Here is an 18,314-nt window from a genome sequence, read left to right as displayed (position 1 = left end):
ACAAAGTGAGAGTCACAATGCACTCAATCCAAAGTGATATTGTTTTCTGGATACAAAAGTAAATTATTTAACAGGTAAACTTGATTTTTATGGTACAATGCATTTCCCTAGAAGAATGAGCACTAATTTCAGAGCATATAAAATGAAGCAGAACAGTAAATCTACAAATTGCAATTTTATCTGTGAATACATTAATTTAAGTTCGTCAGTTCATTAAGGTATGCATTAGCAAAGGGACCAAGGTGTGATGGTATGCATTTCCAAAGGTACAAAACATATATAGATTGGAGATAACAGATAATGTCTATGGCTTATTGGCTACAGATGCATAGTTATCAGAAGTGAGATGTCTCCTGAGCTGAATACAGGTGATACATCTGCTCTTAGCCTTGCTCTGCACTGATATTTCGTTCCTCTGGTGTGCCTGGCTAGGGAATAGCTAAAGTTTCCATGCAGGCAGGCTCTCTACAATTGGCAAAAAGTAACCCCTGTTGCCGTGTGGACCTTTTGAAGAACTTTCATGTGCTTCTACTCATGTGAATACTTACAAATATCCTTCATACCTGGTCTTTGAACCTTAGTCAGTATCACAGTCACAATTGTCAATTTGAGGAGAACAAAGACCGGTTTTCTCTTGACCTATCTTTGCCTGCAACTCAGCAGGATGTTGGAAATCTTATTTCTTGACCATGTATGTATTTTCTCACCTATTACCACTTTGCTAGGGTGGTCTTGGTACTGAATGTAATTGAAGGTCTAAGATCACAAACCAATTTCTATTCAAGCATCAATAATAGAGTGAAGGCTTATGTGTTTGTTTTATTTGCTACATGTTTTCTGGTTTTCGAACTGTTGCTTCTAATGTTAATATCAGTGAAATAATGTTCGCACTACACTTGCATTCATCTGTAACCACAGTTAATTATTTTATGAAATAATTTTGAAATAGGATTCTAAAAACTGTGTGTATGTATACATATTTTATGTATATAGTTTAGTAGGATAACATTTATATAATATTTGCATATGAATAAATTCTACTTGCTCTAAGGTCTAAATTGCTTAGTAATTAATTTGAAATAATGACTAATGATTCTACTGCGATGATTAAATTAATAACTTAGTAATGCAGTTATCGGGCAAATCATTTGCAGATCAAGTGCCTTGTTTTGTTTCCCCCATGAATACATATCCTGGATCTCTCTCACAAAAAAATTTCAAATGTCATACAATTGAGCACATCAAAAAGCTATACTGCAAGTGTCACTTTGCATTAGAAAGCCTTCATGATATCCCTCACTTGTGAATCTCAATAAATTATAAGAGTTTCAAAGTAATTGCGATTATGTCACTTTTGATTTTTCATGTTACTTTTAAGCATAAGTGAAATGAAAGCTTATAAACTGATGGCATTCTTCAGAAATGAGTATGATATGAGTAAGAGAGGCAGAGCCCATCTAGTTCATATCTGTCACAAGTTCTCAGCTTGTTCTGATTAGATCAGTGATGAACTCCATATTGTTATTGCTATTCATGGACATGAAAAATGGAAATTGAAGAACTCAAAAATACATTATAGGAAATGGATGACAACCTTTCCAGGTCTATTAAACGAGCAGAGTCAGGTGCCAGTGGCTCACATCTGTACCCCTAGCTACCTGGGAAATTGAGATTGGGAGGATTATGGTTCAAGGCCAGCCCTGCCAGAAAACTTTTCCAAACTGCACTGCAACAGAGAGAAACTAAAGGCAATGGCACATACCTACCATCTCAGAGAAAGAAAGCCCACAGTGTATAGACCACAGTCTAGGCATGTCATCAAGAGGACCACTATTGTGGGAAACATAAGTGGGAAGCAAAACCCTAATTCAGATGTAACTAAAGGAAAACCTGGGCAAGAGGCATGGCTCAAGTGGTAGAACACAAGTCCCTGAGTTCAAACACCATTACGACCAATATATAAAATAAAATTAAAATAAAACAGAAGTTACTGCATTTCATTAGTTAGGAGTCTACTACATTTCAGTTTTTGGATTGGGTCTAAGTGAGAGAACACAAAGCAGAAAATCATGAAATGTGGACTTGAGGCACTGAACACAAGAAAGAACTAAACCCGAGGCTATGTCATTGTTTTTCAATTAAGTGTAAAGAGGAAAACAGAAAAAAGGAGAACTGTACATTCCACCATAAATTAAGCTAATTTAATAATTTTATTTAATGTCATTCAATAATTAATGCTACATTCTGTAGATGATACTGACTCCTAATATTTTGTAGCCTCCCAAAAAGTTCAATTATTTTTAGCTTTTCATTTTTATCCTAAAAGTGCTAAGGAGCTGGAAACATCTGACATTTCTTTGTGATAGTACAAATAATTAAACCATATACTTCCATTTTTCAGAAAGAAATGAATTCAAGTAAATTGAGGAAAGCCCAAACATAAGTGAGTGAATAAGAGCAAGCATTTAAGAGAGATGCTTCTCTTATGCAATCACTTTAGAGGGTTTCTATGTAAGAGAGGAGTAAATGACTAGAAGAGAATGCATGCCTGCTTCTGGAAAACTATTCTCTGTTGCCATGCTATGTTCTGGCTTGTTTCCTGGTCTGTCACTTCAACTGCTGTCTAGTCCTTTAGCATATATGCATCAAACACTTGCTATAGACAAGAATCAATAGAAAATATGTGCAGTGTTCATGTACCTGGTGCAAATACAACTATGAAAAGCATAATACACCAACAATAATTAAGCATAGAATACTTAACAAAACTTTTGAGTGGAAATGATGATATATGGAATCAGAAAAATAGACTCTCGTGTATGTAATATTCCATTAGTTTCTACATGCATCTGTTTGTCAATTGTAAGTATTTTCAAGTAAATTAATCCCCCCCCCCTTTTTTTTTCTTGTTAGCAGTTATGGGTCTTGAGCTCAGAGCCTGGGGGCTACCCTGAGCACAAGGCTAGTGCTCTACCATTCTGAGCCACAGCACGACTTCCAGTTTTCTGGTGGTTAATTGAAGATAAGAGTCTCACCAGGAAATTTCTGCTCAGGCTGACTTTGAACTGCGATCCTCAGATCTCAGCCTCCTGAGTAGCTAGGATTACAGGTGTGAGCCACCAATGCCCACCCAGCTTACTTTTAATACAGATAACTCACACCATTTACATATGATATCATAATAACAATTATAATAATAATCAACTGAAAAGTTTCTTTCCTTTTCACATGCTTATTGCATCATGAATGAATTCTCGCTGTGGTGAGGCTTGTCAGACTTCCTTCTAATGCCACTTGTGATGCAATGCTGATGTGTTTTCTTCTGCTACATCTGCTGTGGTTTTTCTCAGTGTAACATTTACACAGTGGAACATGACTGACTGTCTTAAATGTTGTGGGGAAGAATGCCAATTCTGAAGGGATGCTTTCCGTGACAATTAAGAGAAGTTGTGTGCTTAAACAAAGAGAAGGCTCTCCAAGGAAACTGAGAACTGACATCATTTGTGCAGATACACCAAGCAAACAGAATTGAACTTCTCAATCTACAAACGATGGTCATCAAAATTATTAGAGCATCTTGAGTTCCTATCAGCCATCATCTTTCCCTTCACTTGACACATGCTCAGCCACACAGATTCTTAATCAAGACTGAACTCTGCACTTCTTTCTATTCACTAGAGAAAAATAAAAAATGCTAAAGCTGCAGAAAATGGATAAAGATGGTGTCAGAAAAAAAGCACAATTTCTAAAAACAGGTTGGAAAAGGGGACATGCTTACACAAGAGAGAAGCTTCTTAGCCAGGTTCATGGATTGAATTCTGAATCTGCCTGGAAGTGTCGTGTGGGCCTCTGGAGCTGATGTGACCTTCCCCCTTTTCATTATTCTGGAAGTGCATTTGCTTCTGCTTGACATGTAAGACATAACCTCAGGAACTGCCAAAGGCATAGAGCCCTTTAGAAATGCTCTGTGCACACAGAGAGTGCTTGCATGTAGCAATCCAATGACATCATCTCCTTTACATTTATTTTAAGGGGGAAAACTGCCAAGGCTCAGCTTCTATGCCTGATTTTTGCAACCGACTGATGGAAAGCAATAAAATCAACCACATGTAATACATTCTTGGCTAATAAAAATAAATTTATTATTTTAAAAACATTCTAGATAAAAGAGAGTAATCTATAATTTTAACCTTCTAAGTGCTCCTAGCTTGGTTCTTTTCTGTTTTTTGTTTGCTTGTTTATTTTTTGCTGTTTTTTTGGCCAGACCTGGGGCTTGAACTCAGGGCCTGAGCACTGTCCCTGGCTTCTTTTAGCTCAAGGCTAGCAGTCTGCCACTTGAGCCACAGGGCTGCTTCTGGCCATTTTCTATATATGTGGTGCTGAGGAATCGAACCAAGGGTTTCATGTATACGAGGCCAGCACTCTTGCCACTAGGCCATAGTCCCAGCCCTCCTAGCTTGGTTTTATTCATGTACAATTGTGTTTGTTTTACTCACTGCAGCATTGTAGCATTAAAAAAAAATGCCTGATGAAAATATTTGAGACTACCATGGGGCTATCCAACTAGCTTCTTGAGTACAATCATCATGCCATTTATTACTGTATTCTACTTCATAGGTATTAAGTATTCCTCAACATGAGAAGAAACTGCATGATGCAATGTGGCCACTGAATTCCTGATGTTATTGGTTGCAAACATGTACTTTCCACCTCATACTTACAGCTGCCAAATTTCAGAGGACACGAATGAGCATCCATTGGAAAATCCTCCAAGTGCATTGGACATTCAGCTTGCACTGTAAGCCTGAAAATCAAAATTCCACTCTTTGTTTAAGTAAATTGGCAAAACAAGAAACATCACGTATCCATTGTTGTCAGTAGAATCAATGATCGGTTGCAATTTTTGCTGGAACTTCATGTTGAGTCGATTCACATTTACACTTAGGAGATGTCTCACTAGACATTGTCTTATATATAAATAGGAACATAAGTAATAATAATCATCATCATCAAAATAATACTTTAATCAATCATTTTGTACTTTGTAGCTTGAGAAGCAAAAAAAAATTATATGTACATTTTGAAGGGCTGCTTTTCCACTAATCTCACTGGTAATGTATAAATCTGGATTGAAAAAAATAAATACCACAGTTTAAAAAGAATACTATTTTTCCATTTGATGTCTTCAACATTGATAAAACAAACTTAATACAGCAATCCTATAGTAATAAATATTAAATAAAACTTTTTAGAATCTCATCATAGTAAAAGTAATGAAGAGCAGTCATAGAAAATGTATTGTATAGACAGGTATTAATTATCCCATTTTACATAGAGAAAAGTAAATGAAGCAGATTCTAAACTGAAGTCTTTAGAAAAATCTATCCTAATTAAGTAGAGCAAATGTGGCCAAAATTTGTTGTTGTAACTTACATATTTCTAGTAGTATTTAAATACTCTCAGTTTACCAGACACTGCACAGAAAAATCAGGCAACTGCTTTGAGAACATAGACTTTTAATTTTTATGTATTACTAAATGGCAGTTAAATAGGTGGTAGTATAATAGAAATATTTAAGTGTAAAAGTACCAACCTATGCAGCAACCTTATTTGTTTCATACGTTGTGTGGTAACTTAAGGCATTTATGTCATTATAAAATGCTGTTAGCACTTTCAAGTGAGGGAATGGGAAATTTCCCTGGATTGCTTTGTGTCTGTGATTAAGAGTGGTTTTCCTAAGTGAAATGCACTAGAGGTCCTTTGGCAATTACTACTTCCCTGTTCCTTAGGAATCATGGACCTACTACTGTACAGAATGTTTTATCTAACAGGTGTACACAGCAGTAATGAACTTTTGTTTTGCGAAGATTATGTGACTTACACAGTAGTAAATCTGAAATAAAAACATTTTCAAAAAAAAAACATCTGACGAAATATTTTCTAAAATTATATGTGCTCTGTCTATATTTTGTTAAAATCTCAAATTTACAATCATTTCCTTTTTTAATGTGGGTCAATAATCAAAGCATAAGATTATCAGGAGCACTATGTCAGACTGCCTTCCAGATTTCAAAAAATTAGAGGGATAGCCAGTACTTCCATTGGAAGCTTTTTAAATAGAAATGTGTATATAATGCTAATGACAGCAATCCATGTTTCAAATCTCTAATAAACATTGACTTTTAATTTTATATCATTTCATTAGATTAGTGATTTTCTACTTTGTCACATAATACAAGTAATGTATTCATTAGTAAGAATAGTTAAGATAGAATAGCTATTAGTATGAACAACTGTTAGTACTAGCAATTTTAGTTGAACATATAAAATTGAGGTTTTATGACAGATTTGATTATAATAAAGGAACTAGAAGATTCATTCTAATACATATAATTGAGGCATCTAATTTATTTAATAAAAAATTACTTCAAAAATAAAAACTATCAATTACCTTTGAGTCTTTGGTAACTTTATGAGGGGATTAGAATATTAAGCTAGGTGAAATTATCATTCAAAATCATATAATTTTTAGTGCCATAACTCTTTGATTACGATTAATGAAATTATTTCTTTGGCTATAAAAAAATTCAGATCATAGTATTAAATTGTTTTCAATCAGAATATAGTATAAAAGTAATAGACAAAAATAATTTCTATTATTAAGTAGAGTCCTTAGGTTTAAAAACACTAAAATGAATATCAAATTCACCAACATTACTCCTATAACCAAGCATTGAGAATGTATATTATGAGTACCTTAATAATCTGTTAGAAAAATGTACAACTTTGCTAATATTTGGTAATTACAATGGGGTGGTTGTTTAGTGTATTTCTCAATGCTAACACCTACCTCATTGTGTACAGCAGAGTCCCATCATCTTGGATTCGAAGCAGCTTGTTTGGCATTGTCATGTTATGAGCTACTGACTTTTTCCCATTGTGAAAGAATGTGTCTGGAGTCCAGATTTTGCTAGCCATTAAATTGTTAAGGCGAAGGATATTCATAGGGCCTTTAAACTTTAGTCTTTCATCTTTCCATTTTTGACGAAAGAACACATCAATTGTATATTCCTGAAAAATAATATGACATTTCCTTTGAAAATAAAACATATTTTAGATATAATAGGGCATAACAAAATTCCAACCAAAATAATCTTCTAAATAGTTTGTAGAGACATCTATCTGGAGAGAAGTCACTAATCCGAAAGATTATTTGTTTCACTTATCCATCAGTGTTGCTTTATGCACTGGCATAAAGACTATTTACATACTTAACACCTCTTGCAAAAGTAAAAAATATATTTATTTTGCTTAGCTTTCCTGTTGAGCCAGAGCTCAAGAGAAAAAATGCTTTACTGCATAATTTAAAGGTTTTTCTAGAGGGTTTGTGCTACAAGGGTATGGAGGATTGAGGTAAGGTATCTTAAGGGAGAAAAAAACCTCAAAGCTAACCTTCTCAATAGCAAAATAAATAAATAAATAATAGCAAAATGACAAGAATCAACTTCTAAGAACCCTGACATGACTCATTATATCCTGTTACCAAGGAAACTATAGAATATCATGTTTCTTTTTTGCTAATTAAATAATTTTTCGAGCTATATTATTAACCAAAAATGTTAGGGAATGATAATTTCAATACATTTCATTCATCAAATTAATTTTAATATTAGATTCAACAAGTTATTAGCACATTAAAAGTACAAACATTTTGCAAACAAACTTCTCCTTAAAAACAGACACCTTGACTGGGAATGTGGTTTAGTGGTAGAGTGCTTGCCTAGCATGCATGAAGCCTTGGGTTCAATTCCTCAGTACCACATACACACAAAACCCAGAAGTGTACCGTAGCTCAAGTGGTAGAGTGTTAACCTTGAGCAAAAGAAGCTCAAGGACAGTGCTGAGGTCCTGAGTTCAAGCCCTAGGACTGGTAGAAAAAAAAAGTCAGATAACCCTGTTAGTGGTTTATCTCTATTACTATTTCCCAATCTGTTAACTTAGCTGAAACTCTCCCTTTTCATATTTTCTTCTTCTATCATGTCATTTCTTTCTTAATTCTTCTCTATTTAGGGATGTATGCATCTGAAATCAGATATGAAATTAAGATTTGTGCTTAATTGTATTCAACAAGATGTTAAAAGTTTTGTCAATGTATATTTGCAAAAAAATTAGAAATCAATAAGATGTTCCATTACAAAACTCAAATCAGAAATTCCAAGAGGATACTGTGAACACAAAACCAGTTATCCATCTTTGAACATTAGCAACTGACAATGGCACTAAACCAAAATTATTTTGATTAAAAGGTCAGATTAACATGTCCATATTTACAAAACATTATATCATTTATACAAATCTGAATTAACTTAATAATTTCCAAGAATCACCTGAATTATTCCTATGAATTTATGATAATCTGAATGAGTAATGATGATAAAAAAGAACCAACAACAAATAATGGCATGTAATCAGGAGATAAAGATTACCAATGGAGGAACATTGTATAATCCAGTCCATCTTTACACGTTATGCCCTACTTATTTGTTTCTCAATATTTATTTCCATCTAAAGGGAACCTAAAATAATAATGTTAAATTGAAAGATATTTGCACTGTAGTTAAGTATTTATGCAAGTATTTCTTTCCAACAGTGATCTCTCAAGTTCAAGCCCAATATGAATCCTCATGACATCTACTGAACAATAGAGCCCTTCTAAAATATTTTTAACTGTAACTTCAAATTCAATTGTCCATTTCTGTAAGACAAGAAGAGCTTTTATCTGCTTACAATGTGATTGGTGTCACAATCAGCTCTTGGAGACCAACCACACAGCACAGGAGATATTCAAAGTTTACCAACAGAATTTGGAGGTTTCTTCTTAAAACTTGTTTTAAAGAATACTATTTGTCTTTGAACCTTCACTGTGATCCGGGTGAGTCTTGCCAATATATCCACAAGTTGTGTATCTCTATCTTTCATACCCACCCATCATCCTCCATGCAACTTTAACAAAATCTATACTCCCAGTCATTCCCCAAGTGGAGGAATGCTCCCACCAGCCTGAATGGTAAACTCTGCTCACAACTATGTCTTAAATACTATAACGGGGAAAAAAGCAAAAAAAAAAAAAAAACCCAAAAAAACCTTTGTATCTTTGTGAAACTGTGTGATGGCATGATGATTTAAATCACAACTATATCTGCATTTTCTGCCTCCCCAGTAACTCAGTAATTGTCAATAAAGTGACCATGGTCTGTATTTGAACTTAATTTGACTTTTCTTCTCAGACAAGTAAAACAGTAAAAAGAATATCACAAGCATCTTGTATCTATCATTTGGCAGATATACTCTCACAAATATATTTTGAAGCCTTCCTCTTTTGTTCCATTTCCTTGTAGAGTTTCATTTCCCTAATCCCTGAGGAAAGAATTCTCTTGAATTTGTTTGCTATCATTCATATGTATTTACAAATTTACTGCATAAGTGTACTAAGTGGTGTATTTTAAATACTTATATAAATTATATCATACTGCATATATTTCTGATAAATGTATTTTGCAGTTAATTCGTTGAACTTTATTACATCAATATATCTAATGCTTTATTTTCACTGCAATATAGTAACATATTAGCAGACTATTTTACCATCAATATATATCTTTATCTCCTGACGATATACATCTTTTCCCCCTTATTCTTATGTATTTTTTCTATTTCCAGCTTTTCACTATCACAACTGAACTTGCTATGGACATTTTTGTTTAAAGCTTCTAGCACAAAGTATGAGAATTACTGGAGACCAGAGGTCATCAAGTTTTTAAAAAAAATTTTATGTAAGTATGCTTTATTGTACCATTTATTCAATAATTTATTTTTTAAATTATTCTTAAAAAATATCTTTAATAGTTGTAAAAGAGGGTTTCAATTCAACATGTCAGTTTATGAATACAATGCATCTTGACCAATGTCATACCTTCCTCCATCCTCAATATCTCTTGCAACCCTGTCACCCCCTCAAGTGGGCATCTGTTTTTTAATATGCAATTTCATTTCGTTGCAAACTAGTATAACAACTTGAATGCCCTCTGTATCTTCTTCTAAGATTTGTTTTATCATTCACACATACATATTCACATGTATATATATGTACATACACAAGGATAAACTGACATTGATTTTAAAAATGAGATCATACTGCCTTACTTTTTAATTTAATGTAATTTTATTGTAAGGATGATGTCAGATCAGTTACATAAGTAAGGTAATCAGTATATTTCTTGTTGAACATTGTCACCCTCTCCCTTGTTTTTTCCCACTTTCACCCCTCCCAACCCCTTCCCACTGACTCTCCTCAAGTTTTTACTGTAAAGTGTGTAGCTAGTGAATATTTTAAGATTTATAGGCTTATGGCCTATGTCACAACTACTCAATTCTATGACTAGAGTGTGAAAACAACCATAAACAATATGTAAGTGAATGAGCATGGCCATGTTCCAACAAAAGGCTGTTCACAAAAATCAACAGCTGGAAAGTTCTGGCCAAGGGCCATAATAAGCTAACCATACCTTAGATTGATTCTATTAGTGATATTTCTCGGATTTATGATATGCACAACTTAAACTAACAAGATATTGTCAAATGGAAATCCTGGACGGTATGCTCTCACAAGCAGTATAGGAACTATCTCATTTCTTTGCAACTTGATCTAGACAGACAATGTCAGTTAAGTTAGACTAATTAGCATAAAATAGTTCAATACTCTTACTATGTGGACTTATCTGTTAACTTATGAAATCTAGAGCATTTTCTGATGTTCATTATTAGTAATATTATTAATTAAATTATAAATGTCTACATTGTGTTCTGTTTAATATACTTTCATCTATTTAATATAAATTCTAATCTATAAATTCTGCTATAAATTTCTTTTTTCATGATTTCATTCAATTTACTTATTTTGCTTTAAGGTTGTCTGTTTCTTATTCAACTAACTCATTGTATATGGTATATATGTTCATAATAAAGTATTATGTAGACATAAGGAAAAATTATTTTGTAGTATGAAAGCAGCTAAAACTGTAGTTGATCATGTCATATAAGATAATTAAGGCTGAAAAAGACCAATACACATTTTTCCTTATGTGAGAAATATAATTGTTAATGATAACAATATGAATTGTAATATTTAAGGAGGAACCATTGGGGGAAAGAAGGAGAAATAAAAGAGTAAGTGAAGGTTAAGAAAAGGGGAAATGATAGGGTAAGTATGGTAAAGATAGCATAATAAAACCCGTTAATAATTTTTTAAAATAAGAAGTCAAAAGGAGATTCAAAAAACAGAATCAGATGAGACGAGTTTGATCAAAGTGCAATATATTACATATGACACAAAAACATCAATGAAAAGTTAAAGATCAAAAGACTGCAAGATTAAATAAATTGCTTAGAGGAAAAGTTTAATCCAACTTCTTCCTTCTATAGTTGTTGTCCTAGATATTTTTAGTAAGATTCTTTTATTCAAAACTTATAGGAGCAAAACCAAACAAGGATCCAATGTTTTTACAGGTACTAAAACTCTCCCTTTGTATAGCAAACTCCTTTAGTGTTTATTTACATAATTTCCACTGCATATAAGAAAGACACTATCTTTTGCACAGCCTATTATATAAACATGCTTTCAAGAGTACGTTAACTTAGTAAAGACAGCATGTTCTTTAGTGCCTTAGCACACTAATTGTAAATCTATGCTTGTAGACAGCTTCTGAAGAATTATACCTACTCACAAAAATCACAACTAAAATGCAGGACTAACCTTAGAGTGATTCTTGTTTACTTTGAGTCACTAAGTGTATTTAAACGTACTAAATTCATTTCACTATACCCATTTTGCTAAGAAAAAAAAAAAAACTACTTTCACCTGAGTAAGTTCCAATCAGTGTGTTTCTCCTATAATGGAGAAAAATACAGTTTATGAGCCAGGTATGGGGCAATTAAATAAAAAACACTCTTGGAATATATGAAAACAGTAAAGCTTAAAGATTTTAGTTGACACGAAAGGGGAGCTACAAAAAAAAAAATAACACAGTATGACTGTTGCAAAAATCACAAAAGATTTGGACACTTCAGAACAGAGCAGCAGAGTGCCGATAAACTCTACTTGTACAAGATCATAAAGCTCTACTAAACAAAGATGCTCAAACAGAAACAGCAGAACACCCCAGTGATAGCATGCAGTCATTGTGAGATATGTGAGCTTTTCCTCTATAACTAGTTCTCAGGAAAGATTTACTACACAAAAAAACTCTGATTCTCTGGTACAGAATATCCAGTGAATACTAGTTATAGTATACAGATGTGAACTAATTTTAATACAAATTTTATCACTTAAATTTTTATAATAATATTCAAAATTTTTGAAAAGTGGTTTTCAGCTCAACCCCATGTGCTTCTGAATATCATGTTCTTTCAATTACATTATATGTGAAAAAACACTTGAAGTAAGGTCATCAAAACAACATGGGCAGATTAAGTGTTAGAGTACTAGCCTTAAGCCAAAAAGCTCAGGGACAGTACCCAGGCCCTGACTCAGTTCAAGCCCCAGGAATGGCATAAAAACAAAATAGTAATAATATTCAATAGACATATGTGATAAAGGAAGTAGGTGGCTCAGAGTACCTCATCTTGAGTAGATTACTTAATCTCTCAGTATTAGAGTTGATTTATTGGAAAGAAATGAGGACAGCAATAGAACTTACCTGCTGGCATATGTGCAAGGATGAAAAGAGATGATACAGGTAAGTTTTAGAAAATAGATTGAACATCATGGAAGGTAGCCTAATATAAGTCACCCTCAAAGTGCCCTTCTAACTACTTTTCTACACAGTGAAATATGAATCTCATCAGAGAGAATGTACAGAAATACATGGTCAAAGTGGAAAATGCCAGGGCCAGGGAACTGAGCTGGATGCCACAGAAGAATGCCCTCAGAGAACAAGCTACTTGCTCTTATTTCTCTGAGTAGAAATCACAAATGTGTCCCAACCACACGCCAGTGTTTACATACCATTTATCTAATACTGGTGGAATTGATTGTTGATAGAGAATAACTAATATAATAAATTAGGTAAAAAGATAATTTCCCTTTTTTCTTATCTCCATTCTGGAAAACTCAGAACGAAGGGAAGAAGCAGACAACATGATTAACCTCCCACGGCCCATCCCTCAGCTGGGAACCAATCTGGAAAAGGAGAGGAGGGGCATCTAAACGTCTGAAGAGTAAGACAAGGATGTATGCTCTCTATACTCCTCTTCAATATAGTACTATAATTCCTAGGCAAAGCAATAAGGCAAGATGCAAGCATGAAGGGGAACCAATTAAGGAACAATGAAGTGAAACTCCCAGCTATGAGTGAAGCAGAGACAGGAAGATCCCAAGCCAAGGATAGTATTGACAAAAAAAATCCAAGACCCTATCTGAAAAATAACCTCATACAAAAAGGTCTTGGATTTGTGGCTCAATGGTAGAGTAACAGAAGTACAAGGCTCCGAGTTCAACCCCTAGTATCTCAAAAAATATGTGAATATATGTAATAATCCAGTTTAAAGTTTCAGTTTGTCATACTTCCAACTCCTGGGGAATGGATTACCTTCACGACTTGATGATGAATAGTTTTCCATCCCATCTCCCATTAAGTCCCTAATTGCATACAAGGCTCCAGTTATTCTACATTTTGTCATTCCACTAACTTGTAAGCTCTTCTACTTTGAAATAAAATATTCTTCTTTCATAGGTGGCCTTAGGTAGTCTTTGTTCTCACAGCTATCTTCTTCTTCCAGACACTTTTGCAAATCATAGATCCTCCAACTCACATCCTCTCACACACCATATTCATCTGAAATATTTTAAGAAAGGTATTATCATACGCTCTTAAACTAATGGGTTTTCTATGTGGCCCCCTATTATCCTGTGAAAGGCCACCACTGGCTATAGTATACTCATGCACCCAGCCCTGTGGCAGACACAGTGGCTACTTAGTGAATCCTGTTTAAATCACAGTCATTCTTCTAGTCACCTAACCTGTAGTGAAGCAGAAAACACAAAGAGAGCTTTACAATCCTGTATGCAATGTCACCAAAACAAAGAAAAGTGAATTTGAGCATGGCTTTGAATCCAGACATATAAGATCCCCAGTTAGGAAAGGAAGAGAGAAGGGGAACAGGAACAGGGGAAATGAGCAAGGGCAGAGAGGTACGAAAGATGCTGGCATATTCAGTTTACTGCGATGAAAATAAAAGCCTCACTGAGAATGATAATCCCTTAACACTGCTGCCCTCTGCCTAGCCTCCTTGCTCAGCCAGGCTGCTGAGCAGGGTTGGCTGCACTCTCTTCCCACGTCCTCACCTCCCACACACTCCACCCATAGCAGTCTGCTTTCTTTTACCATGATTAATCTAATGACATATTTAAACATTTTTCTTAAATTGACAAAAAATAGGACATGATTAAGTTTTTCCTATACTGATATTCTTAAACCCACATTGTCCTGTTGTTATATAAGCAGCCATTGGCATAGTTTTCCTGGGATCTGAGAATTGCCCTTGCATGTCAGTCTCCATGTAATGATCGATCCTGGAAAATGTGTAGGAGAGAGACCAATCAATAAATCGTTGACCCTTCCTCCAGGCATGCCAGGATGTGTGTGGCTCTCCCCCCAAAAAAGAACAAGGTTCAGACTTGCAATCTGTAAAATGAGCATTCAATCTCTGCAACTCACACTTTGAAAATCACTATTGTGTTCAGAAATTATAGTTTCTTTGTTATGTGGTTTATACAAAAGAACAGGAAGGGTGTTCAGGAATGTTTCTCCCACTTCAGAAACCAAAAGAACCAAGACTTGAGGTATTAATTTCATACAACTCTCCCTAACATGGGAGAGTAATGGACGGAGGCAACTGCAGTTACCTGCCCTCCTCTCTGGAACTGTTGCCCCATTCATTTGTGAGGTTTCACCATGGGCTTACGTATTACCAGATGAGCTATATGAACTTCTAGGTTACAAATTCCCATTGTGGTAGAAGGCTGTGACATGCACATCTAGCAGTTTTATGTCATTACAACTGATACAGAATAAAATACTTTAGTTTCTAAAGTCAGCTGTTCAGAGTCAAAGTGGAGAAAAGAAAATCATGATTGAAGTGAAAAGAAGAAAGTCCCATTTACAGTCACTTAAATCCTCTTTCTGTCCTTTAAATAGATATGTTCTAGACTTTCTATAAAGTTAGGAATATGTTTTCACTCTACTCTCCTTGCACAATGCTATATAAATCTGTGGTTTCAATTACAATCAGTTTACTATATGCCATCTTCTGATACCTAAACATCGATATTGGTGCGAAAACTCAAGTGTCCCCAATGAAACAAAACAAAACCAAAGAAATCCCTTGTTCCTATGCAACATATACTTGTGAATGGTATCACCATCCAACAAAATCTTCCAAATATTTATGCTGTCTCTTCAACTTTTACGAACGAGACATCAGTAAGTCTGTCAAATCTACAGAATGGAGATCTTGTAAGGCTTTTCAGGTCTTTCTGTCTTCATCACAATATGGTAGTCTGCTCCATAGTCATCTCCTGATTTTTACCTAAAATTTCCTTATCTTTTCTTCAGTATAATCTACTGGACTACAGAAATCTTTCCTTGCCTATGCCCTGAATCCATACCCTAACTTTCCATGAGTCTTGAGGTAGGTTTTTTAGGGTATGCATATAACCACATACTTAATTATTGGATGTCAATTTATATACCCTTCATTGGCTATTATGAGTGCATAGATCTTAAAATAAGGCCAAGAAGTAACCATTTAATGCTTACTCATAGTGACCCTAATGCAACAACTTTATACATTTTAGGACGTGATTAGAAAATATCTGCTATATAAGTGAATGCCCTCCAATTCTAACCTTCAGCTTTGCAAAAATATTAGTAACACTCCAATAATCAATGTCTATGTGCCAGTTTTAAACTTGGCAAACTTTGCCTTTAATGTAGTGTTTTCAGTGTGCATTGAAGGTTTCCTTAGGTAACTACATTTCCATGTAACAACATCTAATAAAAGGTACCAGATAAGTCCAGTGGGAAATTTCAAGAAGCTATTAAGATCTAATAAGTCTGTAAATGTCTCAATGATTTTAACTAATGAACTACACAACATTCCAATGGGAAATTTTAGGATTAAAGAGATCACACTGTGTGTTTTCTCATAGGAGAGAAGTACCAACCAAAAGAATCAATGTAAATAACAAACCTGATTTACATTTATTTGACTCATTCTTTTCTACACTTTTTTTAAGAGCTAAGGACCAAATTCAGGGTGTTGCACTTGCCAGGCAAGTGCTCCTCCACTTAGCTAAATACCCAGGCCCTACACTGATTCTTATAGCACAAAGGTAAATCCTGGATCAAAAGTCTCTGTATTACTTTGAAGTTGCCATTGTTCATGTTCTAACAATAGCACTGAGCAACAGATATCCTTTGATTGAAGTACTTAGTATAAGTTTGAGTAAAGCATTTAATATTTACATGTTATGTATGAAAGAATATGCACTAACTGAAAATGTTCATTAATTTAGGAAAATATGTCCTATTACAAAGCCAGAAAAGTAACAAGAATACTAGGCAAGAAGCTGTTTTCTTTTCCTGGACTTCTCCCCACCCCCACTCCCTTCTCAAGACTTTTATTTATGAACAGAAACTTTTCTTTTCTTTGCTTTTTTTTTTTTTTTAGATATTGGTGATCCAGTGTCTATACTTCAAATCATTTTCCTTTTCCTTGAGAGCTTGTGTTTGTCATAAGAAATGACTTTTTCTAGATATTGGGGATCCAATGTCCACACTTCAAAGTTGTGTGTATTAAACAACCACAATAATGTGCAAGGTGAAATGGTTTTGGATAAACATAAGGCTACTTTCTGGCCTTTCTTAATGGGAACTCTTTGCTTAAATGGTAGACTATTTAGATATTTGCACAAAATACAAAAAATAAAACATTGTTTTGGAGGGTTAAAATATAGGGAGATGTGGGAGTATGTGTGTAGATTGTTATAAACACACATTATATATATACATATATATATATATATGCTGACTTGATCTAGAATATTAAATCTACCCTGCAAGCTAACCCCCCATTGCAATGGTTGCCTTAAGGTGTTTGCCAATTGTGTACATGGTGTGGTTCATCATTAGCTATGCTGCTTCCCAATGAGGAGAGCACTGGGAAGCACACTGTGGCCTACCAGCATCTGTAACATATGCTCGACCTGTATGTGTGCAAAGCTGATGTGGATGTTGAGTGTGCATGAAGGAAAGAAGCTGCTACCACCAGTAGGCCCGACACTCAGGTTAAACAAATGACAAGTGTTACTGGAGGGTTTTGTTTGTTTTCTCTGTCAAATTGCTACTTTCTTATATTTTAGAAGACAAAAGCATTTCCATTTCAACAGTTTGTAAGCTTTATTAATGTAGGGCAGAAATTGATAAGATATAAAAATGAAGCAGATCTACAGTTTAGGGGAAAAATTATAAAATTAAATGTGTAGGTAACCTATTTATATATTGTTATAAAGTATTTTTTAAGGAGAGATATATGAAAAGAAGCTATTACCTACAAGAAATGTATATTTAAATATTTTTTTTTCATCCTGGATGCCAGGAATATAAGAAAAAGCAGATATATTTAACCATAACATACTGTGATTCATCAAACAGCACAAACTTTCATTTCGTAGAGTTTTATCTGTTGACATTGATTTAAATTATCACTTGTTTCATCATGTGCGAACATAAGTTATATGGTAAAAAATATAAGGGTTTTGAACTAATGTTGATTCAAGTTGTGTTGTCTTATCATATTGTCTTTTCAAAGTGCTGCCAGTTGAAAAGGGAACTATTATGTTTACAAATCTGTTTTGAAATGTTTGCCAAAATTTTGGTAGTATCTTTAATAAAGATGTTTGTCTCCAGTATCCAAGAAAATAAATTTAAAAAAAAGAATACTACAAAGCTGGTCAATTGTCAGCTATTTTTTATACTCCAAGGTTTAATTGTTTTCATATTCATGAACTTTTTAAATGTGTAAGTAAATATTTTCAGTTTATTGTAGACTCTGTAATTCGAATATAGAATTACAAGTTTAGGGGGCTGGGAATATGGCCTAGTGGCAAGAGCACTTGCCTCATATACTTGAAGCCCTGGGTTCGATTCCTCAGCACCACATATATGGGAAACGGCCAGAAGTGGTGCTATGGCCCA

General features: G+C 34.3%; 1 protein-coding gene across 2 annotated transcripts in view; it reads right to left on the bottom strand.

Moving 5' to 3' along the window:
* Window positions 1–18,314, bottom strand: part of Gabra2 (gamma-aminobutyric acid type A receptor subunit alpha2) — a 134,087-nt gene that overhangs the window by 41,278 nt on the left and 74,495 nt on the right. For both annotated transcript variants that reach the window (XM_048364540.1, XM_048364539.1), the window contains exons 4-5: window positions 6,851–7,071; window positions 4,722–4,804 (exon numbers count right to left, since the gene is read on the bottom strand). In XM_048364540.1, coding sequence (XP_048220497.1) covers window positions 4,722–4,804; window positions 6,851–7,071 — 304 coding nt within the window. The remainder of the gene's footprint in view (window positions 1–4,721; window positions 4,805–6,850; window positions 7,072–18,314) is intronic.

Source organism: Perognathus longimembris, chromosome 16 (assembly GCF_023159225.1).
Source record: "Perognathus longimembris pacificus isolate PPM17 chromosome 16, ASM2315922v1, whole genome shotgun sequence".
Taxonomy (NCBI): Eukaryota; Metazoa; Chordata; class Mammalia; order Rodentia; family Heteromyidae; genus Perognathus; species Perognathus longimembris.
Note: the sequence above shows the minus strand (reverse complement) of the source record. Positions and strands in the feature narration are given on the sequence as shown.